Source organism: Phascolarctos cinereus, unplaced genomic scaffold (assembly GCF_003287225.1).
Source record: "Phascolarctos cinereus isolate Bilbo 61053 unplaced genomic scaffold, phaCin_HiC Scaffold_726;HRSCAF=1367, whole genome shotgun sequence".
Lineage (NCBI taxonomy): Eukaryota > Metazoa > Chordata > Mammalia > Diprotodontia > Phascolarctidae > Phascolarctos > Phascolarctos cinereus.
In genome coordinates, this window is record NW_027556098.1 from 338,115,816 (window position 1) to 338,142,790 (window position 26,975).

Sequence of the window (26,975 nt, forward strand, 5' to 3'; positions counted from 1 at the left end):
CTGTTTCTATGAGCAATTCACATTAAGAAGCATAGGTAGTTTTGAGTAGCCTACAACACATACCCACGTCACAGACATTTTGATCATAGTGTTAAGGTGGCTCAAAAGAATTGATTACTCTTGCCAGAGAGATGATGAACTTAAAATGCAGAAAGAGACATACCTTTTTGACCTTATGCCTTATAGAAATTTGTTTTGATGGGCTATATGTGCTTATTATGAAAGCTTTATTTTTCTTTGCAATTGTCATTATTCATTTGGAAGAGATAGGACAGATTATAAATGCATATAAAATAAATGAATTTTGGTAATTTTTTAATATAGAAAAAAAAATGTTAAAGGTCACCATCACATCCCCTGCTTTGCTCCCTTAAAAATGTATTCACGTTGCCTGGGATAGATACCATATGGCTTCACTTAAATAGATCTGCTCTAAGACAATATATACAGTAAAATAAAAGCATTGCAAAAGTACAGCAGAAATATTTCTCAAGTGCATTAATTTAAGAAATAAAAGACAAAGGTAACTTCGTTATGTGTATAGAGAACAGCCATGGAAGTTCTTCTCATTCAAATTGAGCACAGAGAAAGTCATTAAAACTTCTTATACTTGGGAAGGTTTCATGGAAGATTTGAAAATTTCAAAGACTTTGAATGAGGGAGAGAAGAGACCTCTGAACACTGAAGGGAAGATGCTCCCTTCAGAACTTTGGGTATAGGAAGACTAGACAAAAGAGAATTTAAGCAAATGAGAGGATCAAAAAAGGCAAAAACAGGGAAAAAATTAGACAGTAGAAATCTCGAATTTTTTCCACAGTGCAGTAGGAAGCTGCTCTAGAAAAATCAAGTAAAGGGACATAGTAGAAAGTAAAGAGGTGGTTTTGACTCTTCACTTTAAGGTTGGCAGTCCAGGCATATAGTACTGGAGAGAAGAAAAGTAATAAGGAAGAATTATAGTTTTACAGAGCTGACTCACAGCTATGTTACAGCTATATATGAAGTGCATATAAATTAAGTATTGCTAATTTATAGTAATGTTCATTTTTCTAGAGGTCATATATCTGTCCAACTTCAACTTTCTGAAACAAGTCAAAAGTAAGCAAAAAAAAAAAGTTTACTTATTGTGCCACCTTAGCATCTTACCCAGAGCCTTTGGAGAGAAAAAAATAAGTAAACATGTTGATAATTTATTCTTACAGATGCATAAAAGAAATTCTATGTTATCTGGGAATCTAAATTTAAAAATTACGGGGCTTATTTGTTGAATTGCAAACATCAGAATTAGGAGGGACCATAGAAATCATTTGGTCCTCGTTTTCATTTTATATTTGAAGAACTGAAGCATAGGGACATGAAGTGACTTGCCCAGAGTTTCATTGCTAGTTAATGATGGCATCAAGGCAAGGTCTTATGAATTTTAATCCAATCTTCTAACTATGTACTATAGTTTTAATTACTCCCCCATTACTGGGACTTTGTTAGAGGATAGTAGTTTAAACGAAGCCACTCAGGATTGATAGTTAAGTGAGCTACTTGCACAACCCCATCCATCACTTTAGATAGTTCACTCATTTTTCTCCTCGTTGTAATAATTTGTTTATGTCGTAGAATTTTGATCCTCAATACCATTTTTTACTTTGTGAGCTGATTTTTTTTAACCTATAGGTTCTTATACCATGAGATGCTTCTTATCCTTTTAATAATTTTATGATTTCAAACAATTATCTTTTCCTAAGCCTATGGCACATGTCTGACCTGGTTTCCCATCTGTTCACAGAAGTCCAGTGCTTTCCTCTAATATAAAATAAAAATTGTTATTTAAAAACCTTCATAGTTTGGTTCCAGCCTATCTTTCCAGTCTGATCCTGCCTTCCACCTTCCAGTCAAGCTGTCCTGCTTTCTGTTCTTCACACATGACATTCCGTGTCTTGCACATCCCAGCTGGAATGCTCTGCCTTCTCACCACTGCCTCCTATAACCCTTAACTTCCTTTAAAGCTCCTCTTAAGAAACATTTCCTGAATGAAACCTTTCTGATTCCCTCTCCCCAGCCCCAAACTTTGTTCTCTCTAGACATTTCCTCATATGTCTTACTTCTATGTTTATATCTGGTAAACCTAGAAGTTCCTATACAGGTGGGACTGCCTCACTTTTGCCTTTGCATCCTTAGCACCTGGTATTGTGCCTTGCCCTTAATTAATATCTGTTGATGGATACATCTTGAACGTTACATGGTACCATATGAAGTAGGTATTTAATAAATTATTTTGACAATATGGTGGACATTTTTCCTTAAAGCACCTGTTCAGGTCTTGAGGAATAAATTTTAGGCTAATGCTCATCCCTTTTCTTTTCTTGGGACTTAACAGGTTATTGAAGACAATGGTGTTCGAAGGGTTGTTGTGGTTCCCCAAGCACCAGAGTTTCATCCTGGTGGTCATACAGTGATACACAGACCTCCCCATCCTCCTCTTCCTGGCTTCATTCCTCTTCCAGCTATGATGCCTCCTCCGCCTCGTCATATATACTCACCAGTAACAGGAACTGGAGATATGGCCACACAGTATATACCACAGTATCATCCTTCACAGGTGTATGGAGATCTAGGTAAGTATGTACATGAAAGTTAACAAGCTCTTTTCAAAAAACAGTCCTCCTGTTGAAAAATACCCATGCCATTTCTTTGTTATCTTCAATTGGAAATGATTTTGTTATACATAGGATTACCACATCAATCGATTACCAAGTGTATATTGAATATAGTACATAAAGCACTTTGTAACCCTGAAAGTGCTGTCAGCTATCATAGTTATTTTCATTATTACTAGTACTTTGGAAGGATGAAGATGTGACTGACATAGATAAAAGATGAAAACTGATAATGTATATTTTAATTCAAAGCACCTGGGTTCAAATCTCATTTTTGCCACTGCCTGTTTGACCTTAGGCACACAGTTTCTGCATGAAAAATTAGAGGATTAGACTTGAGGACTGCTAAACTGGTCATTTCTACTTAAAGAAGTGAAAGTGCTTTATGATGAAATATCCAGTTAATTCCAATTCAACAAAGCACTTAGGCACTGGGGGATTGTACAAGGAAGAAATTGAAATTGTCCCTTTCTTAAGGAGTTTACATTCTACCAAGTTACATTCATATTATTATACTACAGTGGGATTTTCAAAGATGAACACATTTCTAGATATCATATTCTTGCATAGTCTTATTCCTTATCCTGAAAAAATTTTCGATCAGCCTCACCCCCATATCCTCTTGTTTGTCTCCTTCTTACTGCCAATCTTCTGGAAACAATAGTTAGTACTTACTGTCTCCACTTGCTTTCTAACTAAAACCTTCTGCCCTTTGAAATATGGCTTTGTACACAGTCACTCTTTTGAAACAGCTGAAGAAAGCCCTTCATGATTTTTTTTATTGCCTTTTCGAGTCCTTGATTCTTGCATTTTTGATACCAGTGGCCTCCTTTGGCTTCCCTGAGAAGCTAGGAATTTCTTATCCTGCTTCTCATATTAATCCTCTGTCTCAGGTGCTGGATCTTCTTCCCCGTCTCAGACCCTAAATATGGGGGCCCCAAAAGGCTTTACTCGCTTTGTACTCTCTTCCTACATACTTTCCCATTTCATTTATTACCTCTGTAACCACCAAATCAAAATCTCTAACCCTTACCCCTCCTTATAATTCCAGACCCACTATTTTGTTTGTGAGATATTTTCACCAGGTTGTCCCACGGTCACTTCACATTTATCATATCCAAAACTGAACTCTCAGTTCAAAATCCCCTCCCCCGCCCTTTTCTTGTGATTGAACTGTCATCTCAGTTACCCAGGCTTGAACTTTCAGAATCATCTGTTTCTTTTCTCTTTCTCACCTTCTACAGCCAACCATTTATGAATCCTGTTGATTTTATCTCTAACATTGCTCTTAGAAGTCTTATCTACAATTATGGTTGTGATAATATGATTTTTATTCATATGTCTTTTAGGTATCTGGTACTGACTTGCTTTTTTCATGCTTTCATAAGTATTTTAATGTGATTTAAATTTTTTTTATTTTTTATTTCTAGATTCACTCTCTACACATGGTAGATCTAACTTTAGAGATGAACGATCTAGTAAAACTTACGAGCGTTTACAGAAGAAATTAAAAGATCGACAGGGATCACAAAAAGATAAATTGAGTAGTCCACCATCATCACCTCAGAAATGTCCTTCTCCTACAAATGAACATAATGGACTTATAAAAGGACATAATGTGGGTGGCTTCAGCACAGGAGCAGCAAAGAATAAAGCAGGAAAAGGAAAAGTTGTCTCACAAATGGATACAGAAATAGAAGGTAATTAAAATATCATATTTTCCTGTTTCTGTTTAATCTTTTTTCCCCCTTTCTCACATTTTGTTTAACCTGTTAACTTTTGTCATGGTAAAACATCATTCTAACAATGTACTTATTTCTACGGTGGTGAAGTAAATTGGTAGATTAAGAATCCAGTACTTCACAGCTTTGAAAATGCATAGTTTCATCTTATTTGACCATGGTATGAGTAGTAAAATTTCACATGGTCTCTCTCAAATGGCCTACTGCCTGTCCAGAAGAAATTTCCGAATGAAAAATCAGAAATAAGTCAAAAGTCTGTATTATCTACTTCAAAGTCCTTTCATACCACTGACCTTGATTTCAATTCTTATCTTTGTCCTAACTATTCTTTGTTCTTCCCATAACAATCTTCTGACTACCCCCTTATACCTATTTTCATTCCTTACTTTATACTTGGGTACAGTCTACTGCTAATACTTGGGATAATGTTTTCTTCTAGCTTTATAAAATCTGCTTTCCCTTCTTCCTCCTGATTTTTTTCCCCTTAAATTCTCCTTATGTGACCTTTCCCAACCAAGTAGGAGGAAAGTAATAGTTTTCTTTTTCTACCCAGTACTTCTTGTCCTTTTTCAAGGAAATTATGAGCAGTAATCCCTGTGTGTTGCTGAATATTGTATAAGTAAAGAGTAAATTAAAGCTGTCTATTTATATACACTATGTACTCAAGGACTTTTGACCCCTTTATTTTAGTTAGTTATTTGTAACCTTCTTGGTCTTGAATTATTTCATGATTTGTTGTAAAGTTCTTGTTCTTAATATCCTTGATATTCTTCCTCCTGATATCTGCTTTGATTTTTGTTGTTGTTTTTAGACATTTACTAATTACTTGCAAAATGTAAGAAATTGTGTTTGGTGCAGGAGATACAAAATTGAAATGAGACAGGCTTCAATAAATTTAGTTTTAAAATAATAACTGACATTTATATGGAATGACAAACTGTATTTCCATCTTGAGAGTAAAAGATTTAATTAAGGTTGTATTTTGTTGACGCAATTCCAAAATCCATAGCAGAAATTATCCATAAAAGTTATACAAACATAATATATAAGAACTTCTCCAACTCCTTGTTGCCTGTAGAATAAGATATATTCTCTATAACATCTGTTTAAAAATCCTCTGCAGTCTAATTGTACAAATATCTCCAAGTAATTTTCATATTATTATCTCTTTGCATGCTGTTAGTTACAATTAAACTAGAACATAAGCTGTCCCACAGTCTTATGCTATACTAGTGTGTATTTTTTTTCTTCTTTTCTTTCAAATTTTTTTTTGGCATCCTTTTTAAATTTTGAGTTCCAAATTATCTTCCTTCCTCCCATCCCCTTCCATACCCTCTGAGAAGGCAAGCAATGTGATATTAATTATATATGTGAAATCATACAACATGTATTTCCATATTAGCCATGTTTCAAAAAAGAGAAAAATAAAGCGAGAAAATTTTACTTCAGTTTGCCCTCAGAGTTCATCAGTTCTCTCTTTGAAGGTGGATAGCATTTTTTCATCATCAGTCCTTTGGAACTATCTTGAAGCATTGCGTTAATCACAGTAGCCAAGTCTTTCACAGTTGATCATCATTATAACATTGCTATTACTGTATACAATGATCTCTTGGTTCTTCTCACTTAACTTTGCATTATTTCATACTAATTGTGCCATCACAATCATATGCCACAGCTTGTTCAGCCATTCCCCAATTGATAAACATCCCCTTGATTTCCAGTTCTTTGCCATCACAAAATGAGTTGCTATGAATATTTTGGTACATACAGGTCATTTTCTTGTCTCTTTGGGATACAGATAGACTGTTTTCAATTGTAAACTGGGACTATGTCAGTTTTACCTTATGTAGCACCCAGAAGAGTATCATGGGAACACTGAGGCACATAATTCTGTTTGACCATGAAAATTTAGAAATAGAAACTAGTGCCTTTTTTATAAATCTTTTAAAAACTTGTTTTAAATGCTAGTACAAGACAGTAACAGTAAAGAATACTGATGTCCTTTAACATGCATCATTATATAATAAAGCATTTTATCAACTCATTTTATCCTTAAATGAGTTTGGATAAATTGATACTTCATGTTCTAATTTGTATTTTATTAGTAAATAGCTCAACTTAGTAATTTGGAAAAAGGAAAGGGAAATAAAAATAAACTTCAGGAAAATTGTTAAAATGTGGCTTCTCTTATCTTTCCCATCTGTCTAGTCCCATGCAGTAACTTAAATTTGATTTTATCTTTTTCTACCATGAAATTCCATTCCTATCACATGAATGACCATAAGCATTCTGTGGCTTTAAACCCTCATGATTTTTCTCTTCATCAGTTCCAGCCTTACAAGGTTTGTAGTCTTCTGGGAAACTGCAAGAGTCACTAAGTGGTCCACTGCTTCAATTTCCAGAAATATTGGTGGGGGGCTCTTAATTCTAGTGAAGTGAAGTGCACTCATCTTTATAGAAATATCTGGCTTAAGCTCACCAGGGCCACAGAACTTGAATTGAGGTCTTCCTGACTTTGAGTAAGCCCTTTTCCATCCACCATCTTAGAGCCGGAAATAACTGAAATCAAATCCTCCCTGTAACACATCCCGGCTGTGTAATCCCTAGACAGCTCACTAGAGCTCCAAGCAGCTGAGACTCGTAAGCTTCAAGGTGATGGCCTACATTGGTAGAGAGGGGATTTACTGTACTAATGAAGTCATAAATCCAGTCATTGGCCCTATGATTAAAACATGTCATGCAACAGCCTCCCTACTAGCTTCTCAAATTAGAACCTTGAATTTCACAAATATGGTCTTCCTTAGGCCATGGTATATATGTAACATTTCATTTGTCTAATTTGATTGCCAACATTTTCACTTTTTATTTTTGAGAAATTATTTTTGCTTTTTGGTCATAAAAAAATGAATGACTTATTTACTGCTTCAGAAATAACATTGGAAGAGATATTTAAGCCAAAAAAAGAATGCTGGCAGCAAGCTGTTAAGTGGAAATTCAGGAGAAATAACTTAAATTGATGGATTTGGGATATAAGTTGCAGCATAAAAAAGTCACATTTGTATTTGTGCAGTTTCTTTAAAATATTTTTAAATTTTTTTTACTTTTTTAAAGAAAAGGATGAAGAAACAAAAGCACTTGAAGCCCTTCTTTCTAGCATTACCAAACCAGTGGTGAGTACCTGAGATACATTCTTCATTTTTGAAGATTTTGCCTTTCTGTATATACAAACTGGTAATAATTGTCATACATGGAATATGTGCAGATTTATGAGGTTTCTTTTCAGATATTATTTTTAAAATAGCTATTAAAGATATGTTAGTCTGTAGCAGTACTATTAAAGAAATTCAGAAACTGTTAATTTAGAATTAATTCTAGACTAACTAAAATATAAACATTACAATTATGTATTTACAAGTATTAGTAAACATTTATTAAGTCCTGCTACATGCTAGACGTTGTGCCAAGCCTTGAGGATACAAAGAAAGACAAAAGACAACCCCTGACCCTGAAGAGCTCACAGTCTAGTGAGAGAGAGAGCTAAAGTAAACAAATAAACATAACAAACAAGCTCTATACTCTAGTGGCTCTCTATCATATACAGGATCAAATATAAGTATTCTGACATTCAAAGTTCTTTATAACCCAAGGATGAATTGGAGAAAATTTCTGAGGAAAGACACTAACCTTAAGGAGGAGTGGGAAAGGTTTCTTGAATAAGGAAGGATTTTGGCTTGAGACTTGAAGGAAGCCAAGAGGCAAAGATTAGTAGAGGAGAGCATTCTAGGCCTGAGGGGGACAACCAGAAACGGAGGATCTTGTTTGAGGAGCATTCAGGAGGCCATTATCACTGGATCAAAGAGAACTGGTTGGTGGCGTTGGGGGGGGGGGTACTTGAGAAAGTGGAAGGTGGTATAAGGTAGGGAAAGGGGGACTAGTTTATGATGAGCTTTGAATGGCACATTATTTCATATTTGATCCTGGAAGTGATATGGTAGGACACCACTGGAATTGATTGAGTAGGGAGGTGATATGATCAAACCTTGAGTTTTGGAAAATCATTTTGGCAACTGAATGGAGGATGGACTGGAGTGGAGGGACAGGCTAGTGGCTGGCAGACCCACCAGCAGGCTATTGCGATAATCTAAATGTGAGGAAGATGGCCTATGCCAGGGTGCTAGCAATATTAGAAGAGAGAATAGGGTTCTGAAATCAGTAAGTGGTATCCAGTTTTGTCCTGCAAGTCATGTTTTCAAGAGTCTAGGTAAACAAACATGAACAAAACTTTAGAAAAAGAACATCTGTTGCTTTGCTAACAAATATGTAAAAATGAAGCATTTTAAGGAAGTTTTCATGTATATTGAAGTGGTAGCTTTCAGACATTTAATGGATACTGTCTCTTTAATAGATATAGCTGCTGTGACCATTAAAGTTCAGTTTGGTAAATTTTTCTTGGAAATACGAAGTACTTTTAAAATTTTCTTACAGATATAAAAAGTAAAAAGTTTACAAAGTAAACTCATTAACGCTCACCAAAAAAAAAGCTCTCAGACCCATAGACATGTGAGAAAAATGTCTTCTGGTTTGCACTAAATCAGAATTTACATGATTAAAAAATGTTGTGCATACTTAAGTCTAACCCCCTTTGCTTTGTGCCAAAAACAAATAAGAAAAGTCTCTTACTAAAAAAAAAATCATTTTGAGAGCATTAAAAGTGAGTGAAAATGAAAAGAGTATAAAGAAAAAAAAATTCCTTTATGGAATAGGCTATGTGTAGTAGAACAAGGTTATTTCTTAGACTCTAGGACCTAGAGGCTCCCTAGTTCTGTTATACTGGCCAGTTTGCCTTCAGTTATGCCTGGTTTTAAGAAGCCTGAAAAAGCTCACTGTTCCTGCCCCACTAAGCCACAATAACCCTGCTTCTTCCAGCGTCTGCAACAGCAGGGTTTGAATATACTAGTTTTTATCTACATTGAATATCTACATTTATCTACTTTTAAAGCTTGTTTGGGGGGAATATAACATACCTATTTTTGCAAATTAGCATGTGTATGTAAAAGAATACTACCAATGTCTATTTCCATATTTTTACTTAAAAAGGAATCTGATGGCTTTAACAGTATTAGCATTTGAATGTTTACTTCTGTAATCCTAGCAATTTCATATACACATAATAGCTACAAGTATCTATAACTAACAATAAAGGATCTCAGGCCAGCAAAAATAGTTATTAGACTTGGGTCTTGGATCTCACTTACTACCCTGGGAACAATGGGACTTAATTTCCTTGTCCATAAATGAGAAAGTTAAATTAGGTGACTTCGGAGGGACTGTCTAGCTCTAAATTTATGATCCTCTGATAAGAATCATTAATACTTACCCTTATTTTTCTAACAAATATTTTTAGTCTACAGTTTCCATCCACTGAAGGTAAAGCTTGAAATATGCATAGAAAAAAGGCCCCGTTGTATTTCAGGACATTTTTCTTAACATGTCCTTTATACATATTAAGTCTTTAATAACACACTTCTTAAATTTAGATGACTAGAATAAATAAGTAGCCATGGTTTTTTCCCCCACTAGGTGACAGTCCCATTTTTTTTTGCCATCAGAATAAGTTGCAGATGTCATGCAGATGTTTCACCAACATACAAAATTAAACCCACCTAAAATTTTATATCTTCACAATTCATCCTTCCCAGCAACTTATTCTCTCCCTACCTCTTACAGTTGCCAGCATCCCTGTTCCTCTAGTTTTCTCACACTTAACAACTACAAATTTATTGCCCATTCCTCTCTCTCTTTTTCCCTCCCCTCTCCTTTCCTCTTTAGGGTATATAATCCATCTATCCATACCATTAACATGTTCTGTCTGTTTTCCGGAATATTTCTCAAATTTACTCCTTATCCCCCATTTCTTAAATTGACAATCCCAGTTTGAGCCTTTCTCCTAAGCAGAATAGACATATACAGAAAATACAGATAATTATGTTCTGAACTTGAGAATTTAAAAAAAAATTTTTTTTTTTTACAATTTGGGGAGGGGAGGCAGGGAACTGCTTAATTCTGCGGCACTAATAATCCCAGTAACTTTGAATAGCCCTAAATGTTCCCAGACTTGGCACACTCTCTCTCTGACCTTTCACCAGTATTTATGCCCATCTGAAAATTGGCATATATCTCCAGATGAACTATTGTATATAAATGTGTGTATCTTCATGTTTATATATGTATGTATCATATATAGTTTGCTTCTTTTTCATGTGTTTAATTCTACCTTCCCATTAAATTAAAAGCTTTTTATATGTGTGTATTAAGAGTAGGAAGTCATGCCTGTTCTGAACCTTTTTTGTAATTCTTCACAGCACACTTACACAATCACATTTCAGTCACTACATATATGTTTTAAAGAATTTCTAAATGTTATGTTTTAACAGGTATCAGACATACAAGCAAGAACAGTAGTACTTACATGGTCACCTCCTTCCAGCAGCATTAATGGGGAAACAGAGGAAAATAATGTACCGGAGCTATATGGTTATGAAATTCTGGTTTCAAATACTGGAAAAGATGGGAAATATAAAAGTGTTTATGCGTAGGTATTTTTCATTTTATTTTTCTCCCTCCTATTACATAAACTAATTTCCTACTCTAAATTGGTTAAGTTAGCCACGTGGCATAATGGATAAAGGAGTCAGGAACACCTGGCTTCAAGTCCTACTTTTGACACGTGCTAGCTGTGTGACCGTGGGCAAGTCATTTAACTTGCCTCTCAAACAACTTTCTAAAATTCTAAATCATAAACAAGAAACCAAACTACAGTGGTAGGAGCAGTTTCTGCATTGGTAATTCTCCTTACATTAATGTAATCACAGGTGAATAGAGAGCTCTCAGGTATGAAATGTTTTTGAGATTCTTCCATTGACTTGATCTGTGAAAAAAATTGATTTTAACTCTGATGGTCTACTTATATCTATAAATATAGTTCTTTTGCCTGAGTATTATACTTATGATCAAATTTTGAAAATAAGCTGTGGTTCTAAATGCCAAGTTTGAATGTGTATTGCTGGCCATAAGTATGGTTGATGTTACTCAATATAGGGAGATTATTATGAATACTTCAGTATAACAAACGCTTTTTTTCCTAGACTTTGTTCATATACTAGTTAGTCTCTGCTAAATGGAACACAGCGATCTCTTAGTGGTTAATTATATGTTGCATTACAAGTACAAAGAAAGACATTAAGAGCTGAATGACCAGGCCTACACCAGAAAGAAAGTAGTTTTCTAGGTAGGCTCCTTAAAGAAGTAGCTGGGTGAAAAGAAGAAAAGGGAAGTTTAATAAAGTGTCAGTCCCTTAGAGTAGTCTTACAAAGTGCCTGGTCCCTACTCTGCACTGACACCTTCTTGTTAGCTAACAAGTTTTTTTGAGGCAGACCAGAATACACACCAGCTCTTTTCAGATAAAATAAAGGTTCTTACTGTTCTGTTACTAATGGCTTTTATTCAAATATTTAAGATATTCCTATCTGTATCTGCACTGCAGAAAGGACCTTAGGCCCAAACTCCACCCCAATCCTACTAGGCTTTCTTCCTGGCATACTGCTCTGATAGTCTTATTTTTTATGATAGCATTTCCTTCTGTGGGGTTTGTTTCTTATAAATCTGGTTTTATCTGGATCCGTTTTTTATTTGTTGAATTATGGAAGTTGCTTATCTATCTACACTAGCTTCTGTCACTACTGGATGGCAGCAGAAGAAAGGAAGAACACAGAAAGCAGAGAAGAGGAGGAACTGAGGAATATGAAAGGGAAGAGAATGAGATGAAGAATAGAAATAAAAAATAGATAACAGAGAGACCAACTAAAAGGCAGTATGACATAGGGATTAATTAGGAAGCTAGCCTCAAAATCAAGAAGATCTGGGTTTATGTCCCACCTCTGACACATACTGGTTCCTGGTTGTGTGCCCTGGAAAAAAAAACAGTCATCCTCATGGCTGTCGCCTATATTGGTTAAGGGAGCTTCCTCACCTGGGAGTTTCCTATATCATTGAAATCAGATAATAGACTTAATATCCAGCTGTCCACACCTATAACATCGCCATAGGTGAGAAATGTTTTGATACAAACCATGGTAGAGAAATCTGCTGCTGATGGGTGGAGGGAACGACTCGTCATTGAGAGGTTTTCTTTATTTAGTAATTCATAGGCTTTTAGGGCTTAGAGCTAGAAAAGACCTTGGAGGTCATATTGATCAACAACCTTACTTAATAAGTGAGAAAATTGGTACCCAGAGAAATTAACTTCCCTGTGGTCACAGATTAGGACTTGAACTCAGTTCCTCTGACTTCATATGCAGTCTTCTAGTATTCTTTCCATTAGACCACAAGTTCCATTCTTTTCTTATGAAATGAGGTACACTAATTTGAAGTAGAGAAAGTCAGGATTTTGGAACATTTTGACAGTTTTATTACATTGAAGCACTTCAGCAACATGAAAAAATAGCCAACAAACTTTGCAGATTTTGCTATATTTGCTATAGCTGTTATTTGTAAGTAATGCTTTAATTGTGTAAAAGTAGTTTTTCTTGAGTAAGCTCAATGTCCATCTCCTTGCCTTGTTCTAGTCTAACAAAATGAATCTGTGTGAAGCCCTATCTTTGGAGTACATAGATACATTTCAGCACAGCTTACATCCTAATTATCTAAATTCTAAATCAGCCACAAAGATTCACTTACATGTACTAGAATCAGAAGAATATTTTTTATATAGATAGTAATGTAATTGTTCTGGTAAGTATTCATTTATCACAGAATGATCTGCCACAGAGTATAAAAGCAATGGTAAATCTTTTTTCCCAGTGGAGAAGAAACAAGTATCACTGTAAATGACCTCAAGCCAGCAACAGATTACCATGCGAAGTGAGTAACTCAAGCTATTTATTTTCTTCTAGTGTAGCAAATGGCATTTATAAAAATGTAACTTCCGAGAAGGAATCTCTTTGTATATATTCATTTTGGTAGGAAAACATGATTGAAATGGAATATATAGGCTTCTGTCAGTAGCACTTAGCTTAAGAATTATTTGTATTTTCTTTGAAAAAACAATCTTTTTAACTTTAGTATTCTAATAATGTGCAAATAAGCACTTTATAAGATGCATCAGTCAACATGGAATCTGCCCAGCTTACTCACAATTTAATAATTATGGGAAAAGTTTATTTTCTCTTGACATTTGTACAAAACTAACTCTTGAACAAATATGTTTTAAGTATGTTAAGGGGAATGCTGTTAGCAGAAGAATCCAGGGATTCCTCTAGGTAAGCTATTTATTTTACTACTCTAGAATACAAGCAGAATGTAATTCTGTCAAGGGAAACCCTTCAGAAGCTGAAAGTTTTACTACACTGAGCTGTGAACCAGATATACCCAATCCACCAAGAATTGCCAACCGAACCAAAAACTCACTTACATTACAGTGGAAGGTAAGTACATTCTAAAAAGGTTTTTTAAGACAGAAAGTTGAGTGTTTTTATCCAAAGAACTGAATTCTCGTTTATTGTTGGAGAGATAAAATATATCATGTTTTTCTAGTTGGCAACACATATCTGCATATTACTGTTCCTCATGTTTCAATGCAGTGCTGCTCATGTTTTTGTTAAATGCATGAGTGTGTGACAGAAGAAACTAAGGCATTATCAGCAGTTGTCTACATGTGCACTTGTGAAAATTGGGCAGAAAAAAACAGACTAGAAATCCTTTCTATAATCTGTGGAAAGACAGCCTATTTCTTTGGTTTAGTTGCAAATTATTTTTTCAGCCCTAGCCTCACAGAATCCTGGCTCTAAAGCTGAAAGAGACTTCAGAAACCATTCCATCCAACCCCCTTGTCTTCGAAATGAGGAAAATTAATCCAAGAGAGTTTTAGTGATTTGCCCAGAGTCACACAAGTAGCAGAGAAGGAAATTAAGATTTTAATTTAGGTCCTCTGACTTGAAATTCAGCACTCTTTCCACAGTACCATGCTGTATGCTGTCTGCATGCCCTAGTTTTGCATGTCACAGAGCTTTTGTTTTTATTGCTTTTGAAAAAATGGGGCATTTCTGATAGAGAATTGTAGAAAATAGTAATTTCTTGTATCAGAGCACTATGCTGACTGTCCAAAGACGTCTTTTATTGCTTTCTGCTCTGCATATTTCAAAAACATTGTTACCCACACACTGATTCCTAAGAAGTATCTTGAAGGTATTTGATGGTGTTTATGTCCTGATTTGTTGGACTTGTTTTTGAAGGGTCTAGCTAATATAGTTTCCATTTGTGCTGTGTTTTATGATTATATGCATGGCATAAACTATCTCATTTGACTCTCATAAATAACACCCCTGTTATGAGGTAAGTAGTCTTGTATTATTTCCCAGGTTGCAGATAAGGAAACCAAAGCTAAGACTGCATATTGAATGAATGCATCTGTTAACTTAAAATTCTCAAGATATCCATATTTGCTTAGAGCTAATGGACCTTCCCTCTTCCCCAAGTCTAATTCTAGTTGGTGAGCTATTTCCATGGAATTAGGAAACATTGTACAGGTTATGTGAAGGTGCATGTGTGCATACAGATGTGTCTTAAAAGTGTTACCATGAAGCCAAGGAACTAACTTGCCTGTGTAGTTAAGGACCTAGAACCACTTAATTTAACATTATTTTTCACCAGCATGGTCAGAGAGTACAGTATTCTATTCTGTGGATTTTTCCAATTAATCAAAAGCTGAAATTATGTCTAGAGGCAATATGTTGTAAAGAAAAGAAAGTCAGAGTCCTGAGTTGTAATCCAGATCTTTCCATCTTTCTGGGCCTTACTTTCCCCATTTGTAAAATGAGTGATTAAATTGGATGATTTTTAACATCCCTTCCAACTCTAATATTCTATTATTTGGAAGATTTGACATGAACTTTATCTTTAATATCTCTCTTGTAAAAGCCCACCAGAAGGGAGAAAATCTGGTTTTTTTATTTTTAAACTTTTTTCTAAGCTATGTTACAGGAAGCAGTCATTTTTCCAGCAACCACAGCCAACCAATACACAGTCAAGAACCTGAAAAATAAGCAGAGCAGGTCTCTGAACAGCCCGAACAGTTGTCACAAACTCCATTCAGTAAATTCCAGTTCATAGAAGAGTCCCTCTAGTCCTGCTCAGGTGTTTTAACTTTTATTTATATGCCTTTTCAGGGAGCCTGTTTATCTGATTTCCTAAGTCACCAAAGACGAAAAGCAGCAAGTTAGGTGGTCTAGCTTGTACAACAACTGCTAGAAGTAGGCATTATGAAAACCTAACAAGGGAGAGGAGACAGAAAAATTATAGAAGACAAACACACATTCAAAAATGGATAGGAGTTTCAAATCATTTAATATGGGGACAAGCATATTTCAGTAGCCCGAGATGGCATAGAAAGCAATAAGCCAACAGTTATATAGTCTAAGGTTTGCAAAGTGCTTTCACTTAATTAGCCTCATTTGATTCTTTCAGTGACTCTGTGAGATAGGGACTAACCTTACCATTAACTGCATGTTACAGATGAGGAAGCTGAGAATTGGTGAAGTTAAGTGCTTTTCAGCCCAATGGTGAAAAGCACTAGGATTCAAACCCAGATCTTGCCTGACTTTGTCTTCACAGTTCTTTCTACTGTACCACGTTGCCTTTCTGATATCACCGTAGCCTAGCAACATGTTATAGTCATTTGCAGTTCATAATGCTAGACCTTAGGCAGCAAGAATAAGTTCAGTTTTGTTCAGTATTCTTAGTTTTAGAAGTCACAGTAAGTAACCTATTTTAGAAAGGTTTCCATTGAAATAAGTTTTTTAAAAATCATAATAGGTATAAGGTGCATGCATATTTATATATGAATAGCTTATTGTCAGTGTTGCCTGGAAAATGAGATATTGACTCATAGGTGCGCGCGCACACACACACACACACACACACACACACACACCTCCCTCTTCAACAGAAAGTACTTAGCATGCTGTAATGTTTTCTTGGTAAGTTACTTTCATCGTTCTAAGCATTCATAATTGAAATGAGCTATAATAAAGATCACAGTTTGATGTCTGCTTTTTAGTTTTTCCTCGCTCCTCTTTTATGAGGCATTCAGCTGTCATTCCTGGCTGCTTTCATTGTATCTAGCCCAGTGAGTTTGCTGTTTCTAATCTGCTTTGGTCTGGGAAGTCAGATAACCATGCTTGTGAGGATTTAATATTAAATGAAAGCAAATCTGTTTTTAGTGCAATAAAGTATGTGATTCTAATACTAAAGCTTTTTATTTTTGTTTGTTTCCATTTTTAGCATTCATTTTTACATTTTGAGTTCCAAATTTTCTCCCTCCCTGCAACTCCTCCCCCATCCATTAAGAAGTCATTGGATTTGATATATACATTATACATGGAAAGTCTTGCAAAACGTATTTCCATATTAGCCATTTTGCAAAAGAAAACACACACACACACATACACAAAAGAAAAAGAAAGTTTAAAAAGTATGCTTCAATCTGCATTCAGAGTTTATCAGTTCTCTGGAGGTAGATAGCATCACTGGTCCTTTGGAATTGTCTTGGATCATTGTCATGATCAGGGTAGTTAAGTCTTTCACAGTTGGTCATCTTTAACAATATTGCTGTTACTGTGTACAATGTCCTCCTGATTCTGCTTACTTCATTTTATATCAGTTCACTGAAGTTGAAGTTTTTCTGAGAACATCCTGCTTAGCATATCTTTTAGCACAATAGTATCCCATCACAATCATATACCACAACTTGTTCAGCCATTCTCCAATTGATGAGTGTCCCCTCTATTTCCAGTTCTTTGCCACCATAAGAAGAGCTGCTATAAATATTTTTTTCTATAGATATCCTAATCGGTTTCCCTGTGTTTTATATCTTTTTTTCTACAATTCATCTTCCTCTCAATTGCATAATTGATATTTATTCTAAGGTGCAGTTCTGTCCCTGTAACTTCTTTTAAAAAAAAAAAGGTGCTGTAGTTTCCCATTGCCCTTAGGATTAACTAAAAACTCCCCTGCCATTAAACGCTTTTCATAATCTCCCTTCAGTCTGTTCTCCTAAATTGACTACACATTATTCTCTGTACACAGTATGCAATAGCCAAATTGACTTACTTGCTCTTCCCGATCTACAATATTACATCTCCCACCTCCATGCCTTTGCTTCCAAATCTTGTTTTCTTAATAATAACTAACATTTATATATGGTACTTTAAAGTTTGTCCAACACAGACCTGGATTATCTCCTTTGATCCTCACAATAACCTTGGGAAGTAAATAGATGAGGAAATGGAGGCTGAAAAAATTAAGGGACTTTCCCAAGGTCACACAGCTAGCAAGTATCTAAGGTATATTCTAACTCAAATACTAATTCTTAAGTACAGTGTTCTAACCATTAGGCTTCCTGGCAGTCTCTTCTTAAAAAGTATCTCAATGACTATTTGCTGTTTCTTTGTTCTTTGTACATTTTCTGTCAGTAAAAGTCATAGCACACGGCTTTGACATAAGTTCTTTAAATTAAGTCCAGCACAATAAATTTTTGTCAAGGGTTCTGATTTGTAATTGTTCTCTATTTTAGGCACCTTGTGACAATGGATCTAAAATCCAAAGTTACCTTTTAGAATGGGATGAGGTAAGTGAGTTAATACTAGTTATATTTTTATTTCCTCAGAGTGATCAGGATCGTGTTCATACTAAAGTAGATATTGAGATCCCATGTTTTTAAAGCTCATGCTACTGTGAACTCAGGCTTCCTATGAATAGTACCATACAATGAAGTCTCATATTTATATTGTTCCAGTTTACTCTTCAAAATAATTTTTTGCCCTTTGCGAAGCCTATTGACCTTGTTTGCAGTGTTTGGTGAGAAGTTAATATGTACAAAACCATAGTTGCCTAAAACTTTTGTGCTAACTCAATTGCTAAAGCTACTCTTACGACTGTAGCTAGCATACTTCTCTTGTAGTGTAGCCTTTCTTTGCCTTGCAAAAAAGAAAGCAGCTTTAATCCTAGTTTGGCAGAAGAGTCTAGAAGCAGTGACAGCAAAAACATTGTCTAGGAGTTGTCAAATACAAAGGATGGTAGATCTGATTTCAGAGAAGAGCCTTAATTAAAGCTACAGAGGTAAGAATAGAGCTGCAGAGTGGATTATCTCAGTCACATCACCTCATTTAGGTAGTTTTAATATTCACTTTCACAGTAGTAATAGCCAGCCAGATCCCAGACCCCTGCAACCCTTCTGTTTCCCATTCTTTCAAACCATTTTGGTTAGGTCACTTCACTTGGCAAAGCTCAGACTCACTGCCTCCAGCTTTCTTTGCAAAGCTGCATACTGCTCAATTCCCTAGTGAGAAGATTGCACTGAAGTAGAGACCATGGCCAGGCCAAGCATGGCTTTATATGTTAACTGTGTTTTACTACTTTTTCCCTCTGCTTTATGCCTATGAAACCATAAAAATTTCTCTGTTAATACATCTGAAAATAAAGTCATTTTGCTTGCTAGTAAGAATAAAATTTGTACTTTGTTGTACTACTTCTTTGGTTATATAATGAAACTAAGTTTATTGGTCTAAGTTAGGGATGGCCCTATAATGACTTTACTACTTATGTTTGGTTTCTGAGATGTTGTTGCTGCACTGCAAAACTCAAAAGAACTAGGTGTGTGTGTATATATACATATGCTTGTTTCTGTCCTTTTGCCCCCTCTTTCCTTTATTAGTGTATTTTCTGTAATTTAATTCTTCTTTCTCTTATTTGCATGATTTTGTATATATTTTCACATTTCTTCATAGACTGTATATCTATAACTTTAATGGCATGATAATTTTCTTTTGGGACATTGGTATACCACAAGTTTGTTCAACTATTTCCTAGCTCTGAAATGTAATAGATTGCCTCTAGTTTGTTAATGATAGGAATAGTCAGTTAGTAAGCATTTATTAATTAACTACTACATGCCAGGCACTTTGCTTTGTGCTAGGGATACAACAAAAGGCAAAAGATAGAAATCTAATGAGGGAGACAACAAGCTTTATAAGGGACAAATAGGAAATTATCAACAAAGGGAAGGCAGAATTAAGTGGAGTTGGCAGAGGCTTCTTGTAGAAGGTGAGATTTTAGATGGAACCTGAAGGAAGCAGGAGGAAGTAGAGATAAGGAGGAAAAGCGTGGGAGACAGCGAGTGGAAATGCCTGGAGCCAAGAGATAGCTGAGAACCGTCATTTCTTTGGTGTATGAAACTCCAAGGTACCTCTTCCAGTACAGATTGGCACTTCCTGTGACACTTCCTGTCAGTTTTCTAGAACCAGTAAGAGGTTGTGTGACTGGCCCCAAGTCTCTGAACCAATATGGTCAGAGGTGGGACTTGAATCACTAAGTCTTGCTAGCTCTCTGTATCTTGATGCCACACTCCCTTTCAGATCCACTTTGTTGCTATTAGGAATAAAGTTGCTTTGACTCTTTTCAGGTAAGTTCCTCTCCCTTTTTTCCCTTCTTCCTTAACTGTGGAATAATGATAGGTCTGCCAAAGCAATTCAGTGGTCTAGTTCACACTAAGTAGTTCCATTGATGACAACTCAGAGTTATTTATAAGATTATACTGCCTTTTATGTAATTGATTTATAGCACTTGAGAAAAAAAATTTTAATCATCTCAACTTTGCTGGTTTTTTGAAATTTATTACATGTATTCTACTCAATGAATACATCTCTTTGGAAAATAACCATCAGTTTTCATTATCTCTCTGCTAATTTTGGGAAGATTGTGAAACTTAAGTTTTTTACTTTATTGCTTAATAAGAACTTACATGAATTATGTGGATATGACCCATTAATGAATTGGTCAGTATTCTTAGAGTGGCAACTGACATTTATATAGCACTTGAAGATTTACAAAATGCTTTACAGATGCTATTTAATTTGTGCCTACTACCAACAACTCTGTGAAGTAGAAATTATAGCTAGAATTATCCCCATTTTAGAGATGAGGAAACTGGGGCTTCAGAGTAATTGTGGTATGTCCATCATCTCACGGCTCATAAGTGTCCATTGGGATTTAAATCTAGACCTTCCTAACTCCCTAATACTCTCTCCGCTATGCCATCTGCTTCTCAAAAGGGCATCTATACCACTGGCAAGCTCTTACTGTTGTTAACACCAAGTCTTGCTCAAGGCTCTTAATTGCAGTCGTTTTCTTAGTGACATTTTTGTAGAACAATTTAAAGAATTTTTAGTGTATTCTGTTCCTTTCCAGATAATACATGTAACTCTTTTCCACTCCTAACACTAGAAGGACTGGAATTTAAGAAGGTCTCAAAGGGCCAAGCTGCGTCACTTAACAAGAGTTTTATTTTTTATCCATAAGGCAGAGAAAATAGAGATGAGAGAAAAGTTATTTCAAAATAAAATTGTAAAACATTTTGTGTCATTTAACATACCTAGTCCTTCTAGTGCTAAATGATTGTTAACACTTATGTAGCACTTTAAGGTTTGCAAAGTGCTTTTTATATGTTATCTCACTTGCTCCTAACCTCCTCTAGGTGCTGTTAGAATCCCCACTTTACAAAAGAAGAAACTGAGGTAGACAGTAGTTAAGTGACTTGCCCAAGGTCACACAGGTTAGTAAGTATCTGAGTCAGGATTTGAACTCAGCCAAAAGGAGTAGCCCGAGGGAAATAAATCCATTTGAGTGGCCTATTCAGTCCCGGAACTATACTCTACTTTTAAGGGAGAAAAGGAGTTGGTATATGTTGACTTGAAGTCTGACTTTAAAAAAAGTACTGAATATCTGTGACTAATAGAAGAATACACACATTCATATATGTATATGAAAACATAATCCCCTGATAGAAAGCTCTGAATCTGATATACGAGAAGAGAAGTTTAGGTGTTATAATTTTTCTTTTCATGGTGTTGGACTTAAATCAGTTAAATGTTTATTTAAAATTTGCAATACAAACCTTGATGCTCCTTTACCAGCTCCACAAAAGCATGCATGTGTTTAAATAGGGTAATAATTTCTTTCCATTAGAACAGTTACTATTTAGCACCAAATTTTCCTCTCTTCCTTATTTTGTAACTCTTAGCTAGGAGGCATTTCTTCCCACAAGGTTTATTTCATATATTTAGTTCAAGCTTTCTATACTTGCAAATATAGAGCTTTTTTTTTAAACTAAACACATTGGTTTAGATTCTCCTAAAGCCCTTTAAATTTATAGCTAGATAGAGCCATGATTTTCCTACCAAATCATATATATATATATATATATATATATATATATATATATATATATATAAACCTTCATTACTTTTGAGCTATCAGATAAATGAACTTTTCGAGTACTGTTTGCCTTCCCTTGATATTTGTAGCTTGTGTCTTCAACAAAAACACATTTGAAGTATAGTATTTTGTTTGTTGCGCGGTAGGCCTTTGGTAACGTTGGTGTTGATTTATATTTTTGTAGCGATGTACAAAATGTAAAATTCATGTTTTCATTTTAGGGGAAAGGAAATGGAGAATTTTGCCAGTGTTACTTTGGGCAACAGAAGCAATTTAGGATTACTAAATTGTCACCAGCAATGGGATGCAAGTTTAGACTAGCAGCCAAAAATGACAAGGGCACAAGGTAAGTCACGTTATGTGAACTAATATGAGAATTGCTCTTCAGTTTTCCACAGAGCTAGTTATCTGGAGCAAATCCTGCTTTTAGAGTTTTAGTGATGTCAAAAGGCATTCTCTTCTGACTCCTGCTGGGCCAGAGTAAACAAAAGCATGTTTGCCAGTAAAGTACTTACTTATACTTAATTAAGGTCTCTTCCCCAACCCCCAAATCATGACCCTTCACCAACTTTCTGTTGATGTCTTTCCAAATTGAAATAGGCTACTCCTTTGTTGCCAGGCCAGAATTTGAGGCCTCTCCTAGTCTGACGTAGAACCTGGTAAAGCTTGCCCTTATTTGACATAGTCTTGAGGACTCAGGGTTGCTTCCATGCCCAGTGAGGCATTAGAATAGAACTTTAATAAATGTCCCAAAGTAACATTGAAATGAATTTTAGATCATCCATCTAAATAGATGGTCTAAATTTGCATTTGATTAGTGAAAATGATTGATAGTTGACCTGTGACTTTAGTGATTGAGAACTGATTTTTCATGCAGTATCTAGATAAAATTATTTTAAAGGACTTTGAAAATAGCAAAATTCCATAAAAATATGAGGTGATATCACTATCTTATGTTTCTGTAACTACCCCAGAGATTATTTATACTCTCTTTAAAATATCTTTTAATTAGTTGGAGCTGTGATAGTGATGAATATTTTGAGGATCATGCTAAAAGAAGGTGACTATATGTATGTGTATGACTACATATATGCGTATGTATGTATGTACATATTTGCATGCATAACAAATATAAGGTAACTAGGATTGTAGGGATAGCAACTGGGAGAACACAGATGGGCTTTGTGATGGTAATTGCATTGACTCTTGAAGGAAATAAGTGATTCTGAGAGGCAAAGACAAGAAAGGGGGCATGCATTCCATGCATGGAAGACAGTCAGCACAAAAGTATAAACACAGCTAGGAGATAGAATGATGTGTATGAATAGCATGAATAAAAGGATATTACAAGAGTTTTACATTTAACAGAAGGTCACTATGAAATCCAAGGAATTATTACCACTACAATCATAATCTGTCATCATATACTAATTCTTATGGTATTAAAGAATGTTTCTAGTTCATTCCATTCAATATGAATATTTTTTGTTTATAACAGTGGCTTTAGTGAAGAAGTCTTATATCACACCTCAGGCAGTGCCCCTTCCATGCCAGCAAGTCCTACACTCATTAAAGCTGGAGTTACTTGGTTGTCCTTACAGTGGAGTAAACCCTCAGGAACACCATCAGATGAAGGAATCTCATATATTTTAGAGATGGAAGAAGAGACATCAGTAAGTGTTAATGTGTATTTTTAAATGAGGCATTTGAAATTACAGACATTTTTTAGCACAGTGGTGGTATCCAAATATAATAAATGATTTAGTCACTATATAGTGCTAGATCTGGTGCATAATTTTTAAAAATTAAATGTATTTCCTGACCATTTCTTCAGCCCAGCCACTAATTCGATTGAAGTTTGGGTACTTGATTGTTTCTTTGAGGTTTTGTGTGTATCTGTCTTTTGTTTTACAGTGATGGGGGCGGGAGAAGGTACAACTCTACAACAAGTCAAGTTAATGAGGTCTCTTTGAGGCTTCAGTGAACAGCCCTAGTCCTGTAGAGAGTGGACAATATCAGTGGCACTTTGAAAACTAACAAAAAGTACTATCCAGCTCACCACATATGGTTGCTTTTCAAAGGGCTGTAGTGTATATAAAGGAGTGCCTGCTACCACAATAAAGATAAAGAGCTCCCCCATGAGACTAATAGGTCAGATTGAGAAGTGGCTTCACAGTAAGGTCTCATCTTCATTAGACTATAGATGTGGCTGAACTGCTGTTAGGATTGCAGTCACTTTGAAAAGGCAGTTTTGCTTCTGGATCTTCAGTGGCCCTAACCTTAAATGACTATCCATCTACCAAAACACAGTTTGTAGCTAGCTACAAAAAAGTTAAACGTTTTTCTGTGTTTTATTAAATCTTGTAAACATCCAGGTTAGACCTGGGTTACACTCAGTATTGAAGAAGACTCGGTTTCTTCTAACTTCACATTTACAGTTGAAATAGGAAATAGTAAGCTTCAGTAGTATTTCTACTACTCGTAGGTCTCTGATCCCATTATCGGTTATCCTTCCATCATTAAAGATTTCACCTCCTCCATGCCTTCACATATTGTATGATGTTTGTCCATGTTCTGTATTATATATTCCCCACAGGATTTTCCCATCATGCTTGATGACTTCCCCAGGTCTTTCTATATTTCTTAGTTATTCGTGCAGTGAAGAGCCTGTCTTTTACAAACTCTTATTTTCACCTGTTTTTTTGACACTAATTCCCTGGTAATATCCCTTCTTATTTAGGTATTGCCTTCAACTTTAGTGAAACTGATCTTGTAAGTGTGCTCCCTCCATTGGTTCATATCACAACCTATCCATGCCTTCTTTTCTTTGGCAATTTTTGTCTGTTTCTTCCCTTCATCTGCCACTGGCACATCTGATATGCTGGGAGGCCTTTCCTTGATCTCTTGATATTATGTGGGCACCATTAAATGAATCATATCCAGTTGACAGAAGCTCTCCATCAATTAACCGTCATTCTTACTATGTGAATGACCACCCTCATTTTCCAGTCATTTATCTTTTTGTTAAAATCTTATACATCACTTCTTAAAACATAATTTGTCAAAGTTGGTATTCTAAAACCTGCTTATGTCCACCATGAGTTTCTTCATTATCATTTGGATGACCTTCAATTTTTATTCTTAAGATTTTATGACACTTTAAGATTTGTGATCACTTAACATCATTGTAGGTATAAAGAAAAAGTTTAAGAAAAGGGTTTTTGTTTTAGGGAAGGGCTTGGGTTTCTTGAAAGTATGCAGCTTCCCAAATGCAATCTAGGCCACTTTCTTACTCCTTTTTAATTCTGGGTGCAATTGATTGGCCTTACCCAATATTTGTCGAAGATGTGTGTACTGATAGACTAGCTCAATGAGCTGACCATTAAAATGCATATCATAGTCTGATGTTCTTTATCCACTTGGATTCCTTGTGTTAGCTGAGTTCTTTGGAGTGCTTCTACATCCCACTTGGGAGCCTCTGTAGTGTTTTTAGGACTTGGAAGTGTATTCAGTCAGTATAATGTCATCCCAAAAAAGAAACATCTAGAGGACCATACTATCTGTAGGTCATCCTTCCATTTCTCCTCTGTATTAGCCATCAGACGTGATACTAGTAATACCTGTGGTAGAAATGTGGCTCCCTATTTTATACCTCACTTGAAGTTAGTAATCACTGAACAATCTGTAATTGCATTGATCAAGTAATCTTGTTTGATACTATTGCTTTACCTGTTGTGTCTTTTCATTTAGCAAAGAGTTTCTGTTGATTGAGATTGTGGTTATTGTATGAAATTGTGATAGTCTGTATCATGTCTGTTACTTTATCCACTTCCTGATTTGGGGCATCAGAGGCTTAATTTAAATTCGTCAGAATGGAGCTATTTAAATTACATGCAATAAAACCTTCTTTTTATCCTTTTTGAGGTTGATTTTTACCTTTCCTCTAGTAGTTTAGTCAGCTGATTCAGAATGAATAACATCAGTGACTTCTCTCTTAAGATATTGTCAGTTTCATTTTTTTTTTGATAGGATATGATAGAGTAAGTTCTTGCTAGGTTTAATACCTCCTAACTCTGTCCTTGAAAGTATTTGTGTTTATTCATGCAAGGATTTTGTTGACCCACAAACCTTTGACCTCTTTGATTTCAAAATCCGTAACTGACATCATTAAGCATTGAAGTTTAGAAGATTTTATTGACTTTGTAGAACTTTTGTAAATCCTGATTCTCTTCAACAAATGTTGGTACATAAGTGCTTTTATCTTCACAATCTTTTGCGTGGATTCATCAGAAGTGCAAGTTTTCTGTTGCCTTTGGATGCACAATAAAAGCAACTTTTTCAATTTGCTCTTTCATTTAGCTAAAATTTCCTACTCTTTTCCAGTTTCATTTGTAACAACAATGTTCATTAGTGATAAGATTTGGTAGTATGTCACTTTGATTATCATAAATTTGATTATCATTATCATATAATTAAAAATTACCATTAAACATGGATCTCACATTTTAGAGTACTAGTATTAAAATGAACATTTATAGGTGGTCTAAAAATCAGTGCTGTTCTTACATTTCTTTATCCATTTTCCAATTTTTTTTTGCTTTTAGTTTTCATCATTCACTTCCATAAGCTTTTGAGTTTAATTGTCTCTACCTCCCTCCCCAAGGTAGAGTGCAGTCTGATATAGGCTCTACATATACATTCCTATTAAACATATTTTCACATTAGTCATGTTGTAAAGAAGAATCAGAACCAATAGGAGGAATCACAAAAAAGAAGAAACAGAACAAAACAGAAGTAAAAAGAAGAGCAAATGGTGTGCTTCAATCTGCATTCAAACTCCATAGTTCTTTCTCTGGATGTAGATAGCATTTTCCATCATGAGACTTTTGGAGAAGTCTTAGATCTTTGCATTGCTGGGAAGAGCTAAGTCTATCAAAGTTAGTCGACAAATGACATGGCTGTTACTGTGTACAACATTCTCCTGTTTCTGCTCCCTTCACTCAGCATCAGTCCATACAAGTCTTTCCAGGTTTTTCTGAAGTCTACTGCTCATCATTTCTTACAGCACAGTGGTATTCCATCACATTCATATGCCACAACTTGTTCAGCCATTCCCCAATTGCTGGGCATCCCCTCAATTTCCAATTCTTTGCCACCACAGAAAGAGCTGCTATAAACATTTTTGTACACATGGGTCCTTTTCCCATTTTTATGATCTCTTTGGGATATAGCCCTGGAAGTAGTATTGCTGGGTCAAAGG

At 35.4% G+C, this 26,975-nt stretch overlaps 1 protein-coding gene across 1 annotated transcript in view; it reads left to right on the forward strand.

Moving 5' to 3' along the window:
- Positions 1-26,975, forward strand: part of FNDC3A (fibronectin type III domain containing 3A) — a 212,585-nt gene that overhangs the window by 146,657 nt on the left and 38,953 nt on the right. Inside the window, 9 exon segments of the mRNA XM_020993811.2 lie at positions 2,369-2,606; positions 4,079-4,348; positions 7,502-7,560; positions 10,825-10,982; positions 13,250-13,309; positions 13,734-13,872; positions 18,018-18,071; positions 21,937-22,061; positions 23,214-23,388. Of these exon segments, the coding sequence (XP_020849470.1) occupies positions 2,369-2,606; positions 4,079-4,348; positions 7,502-7,560; positions 10,825-10,982; positions 13,250-13,309; positions 13,734-13,872; positions 18,018-18,071; positions 21,937-22,061; positions 23,214-23,388 (1,278 nt within the window).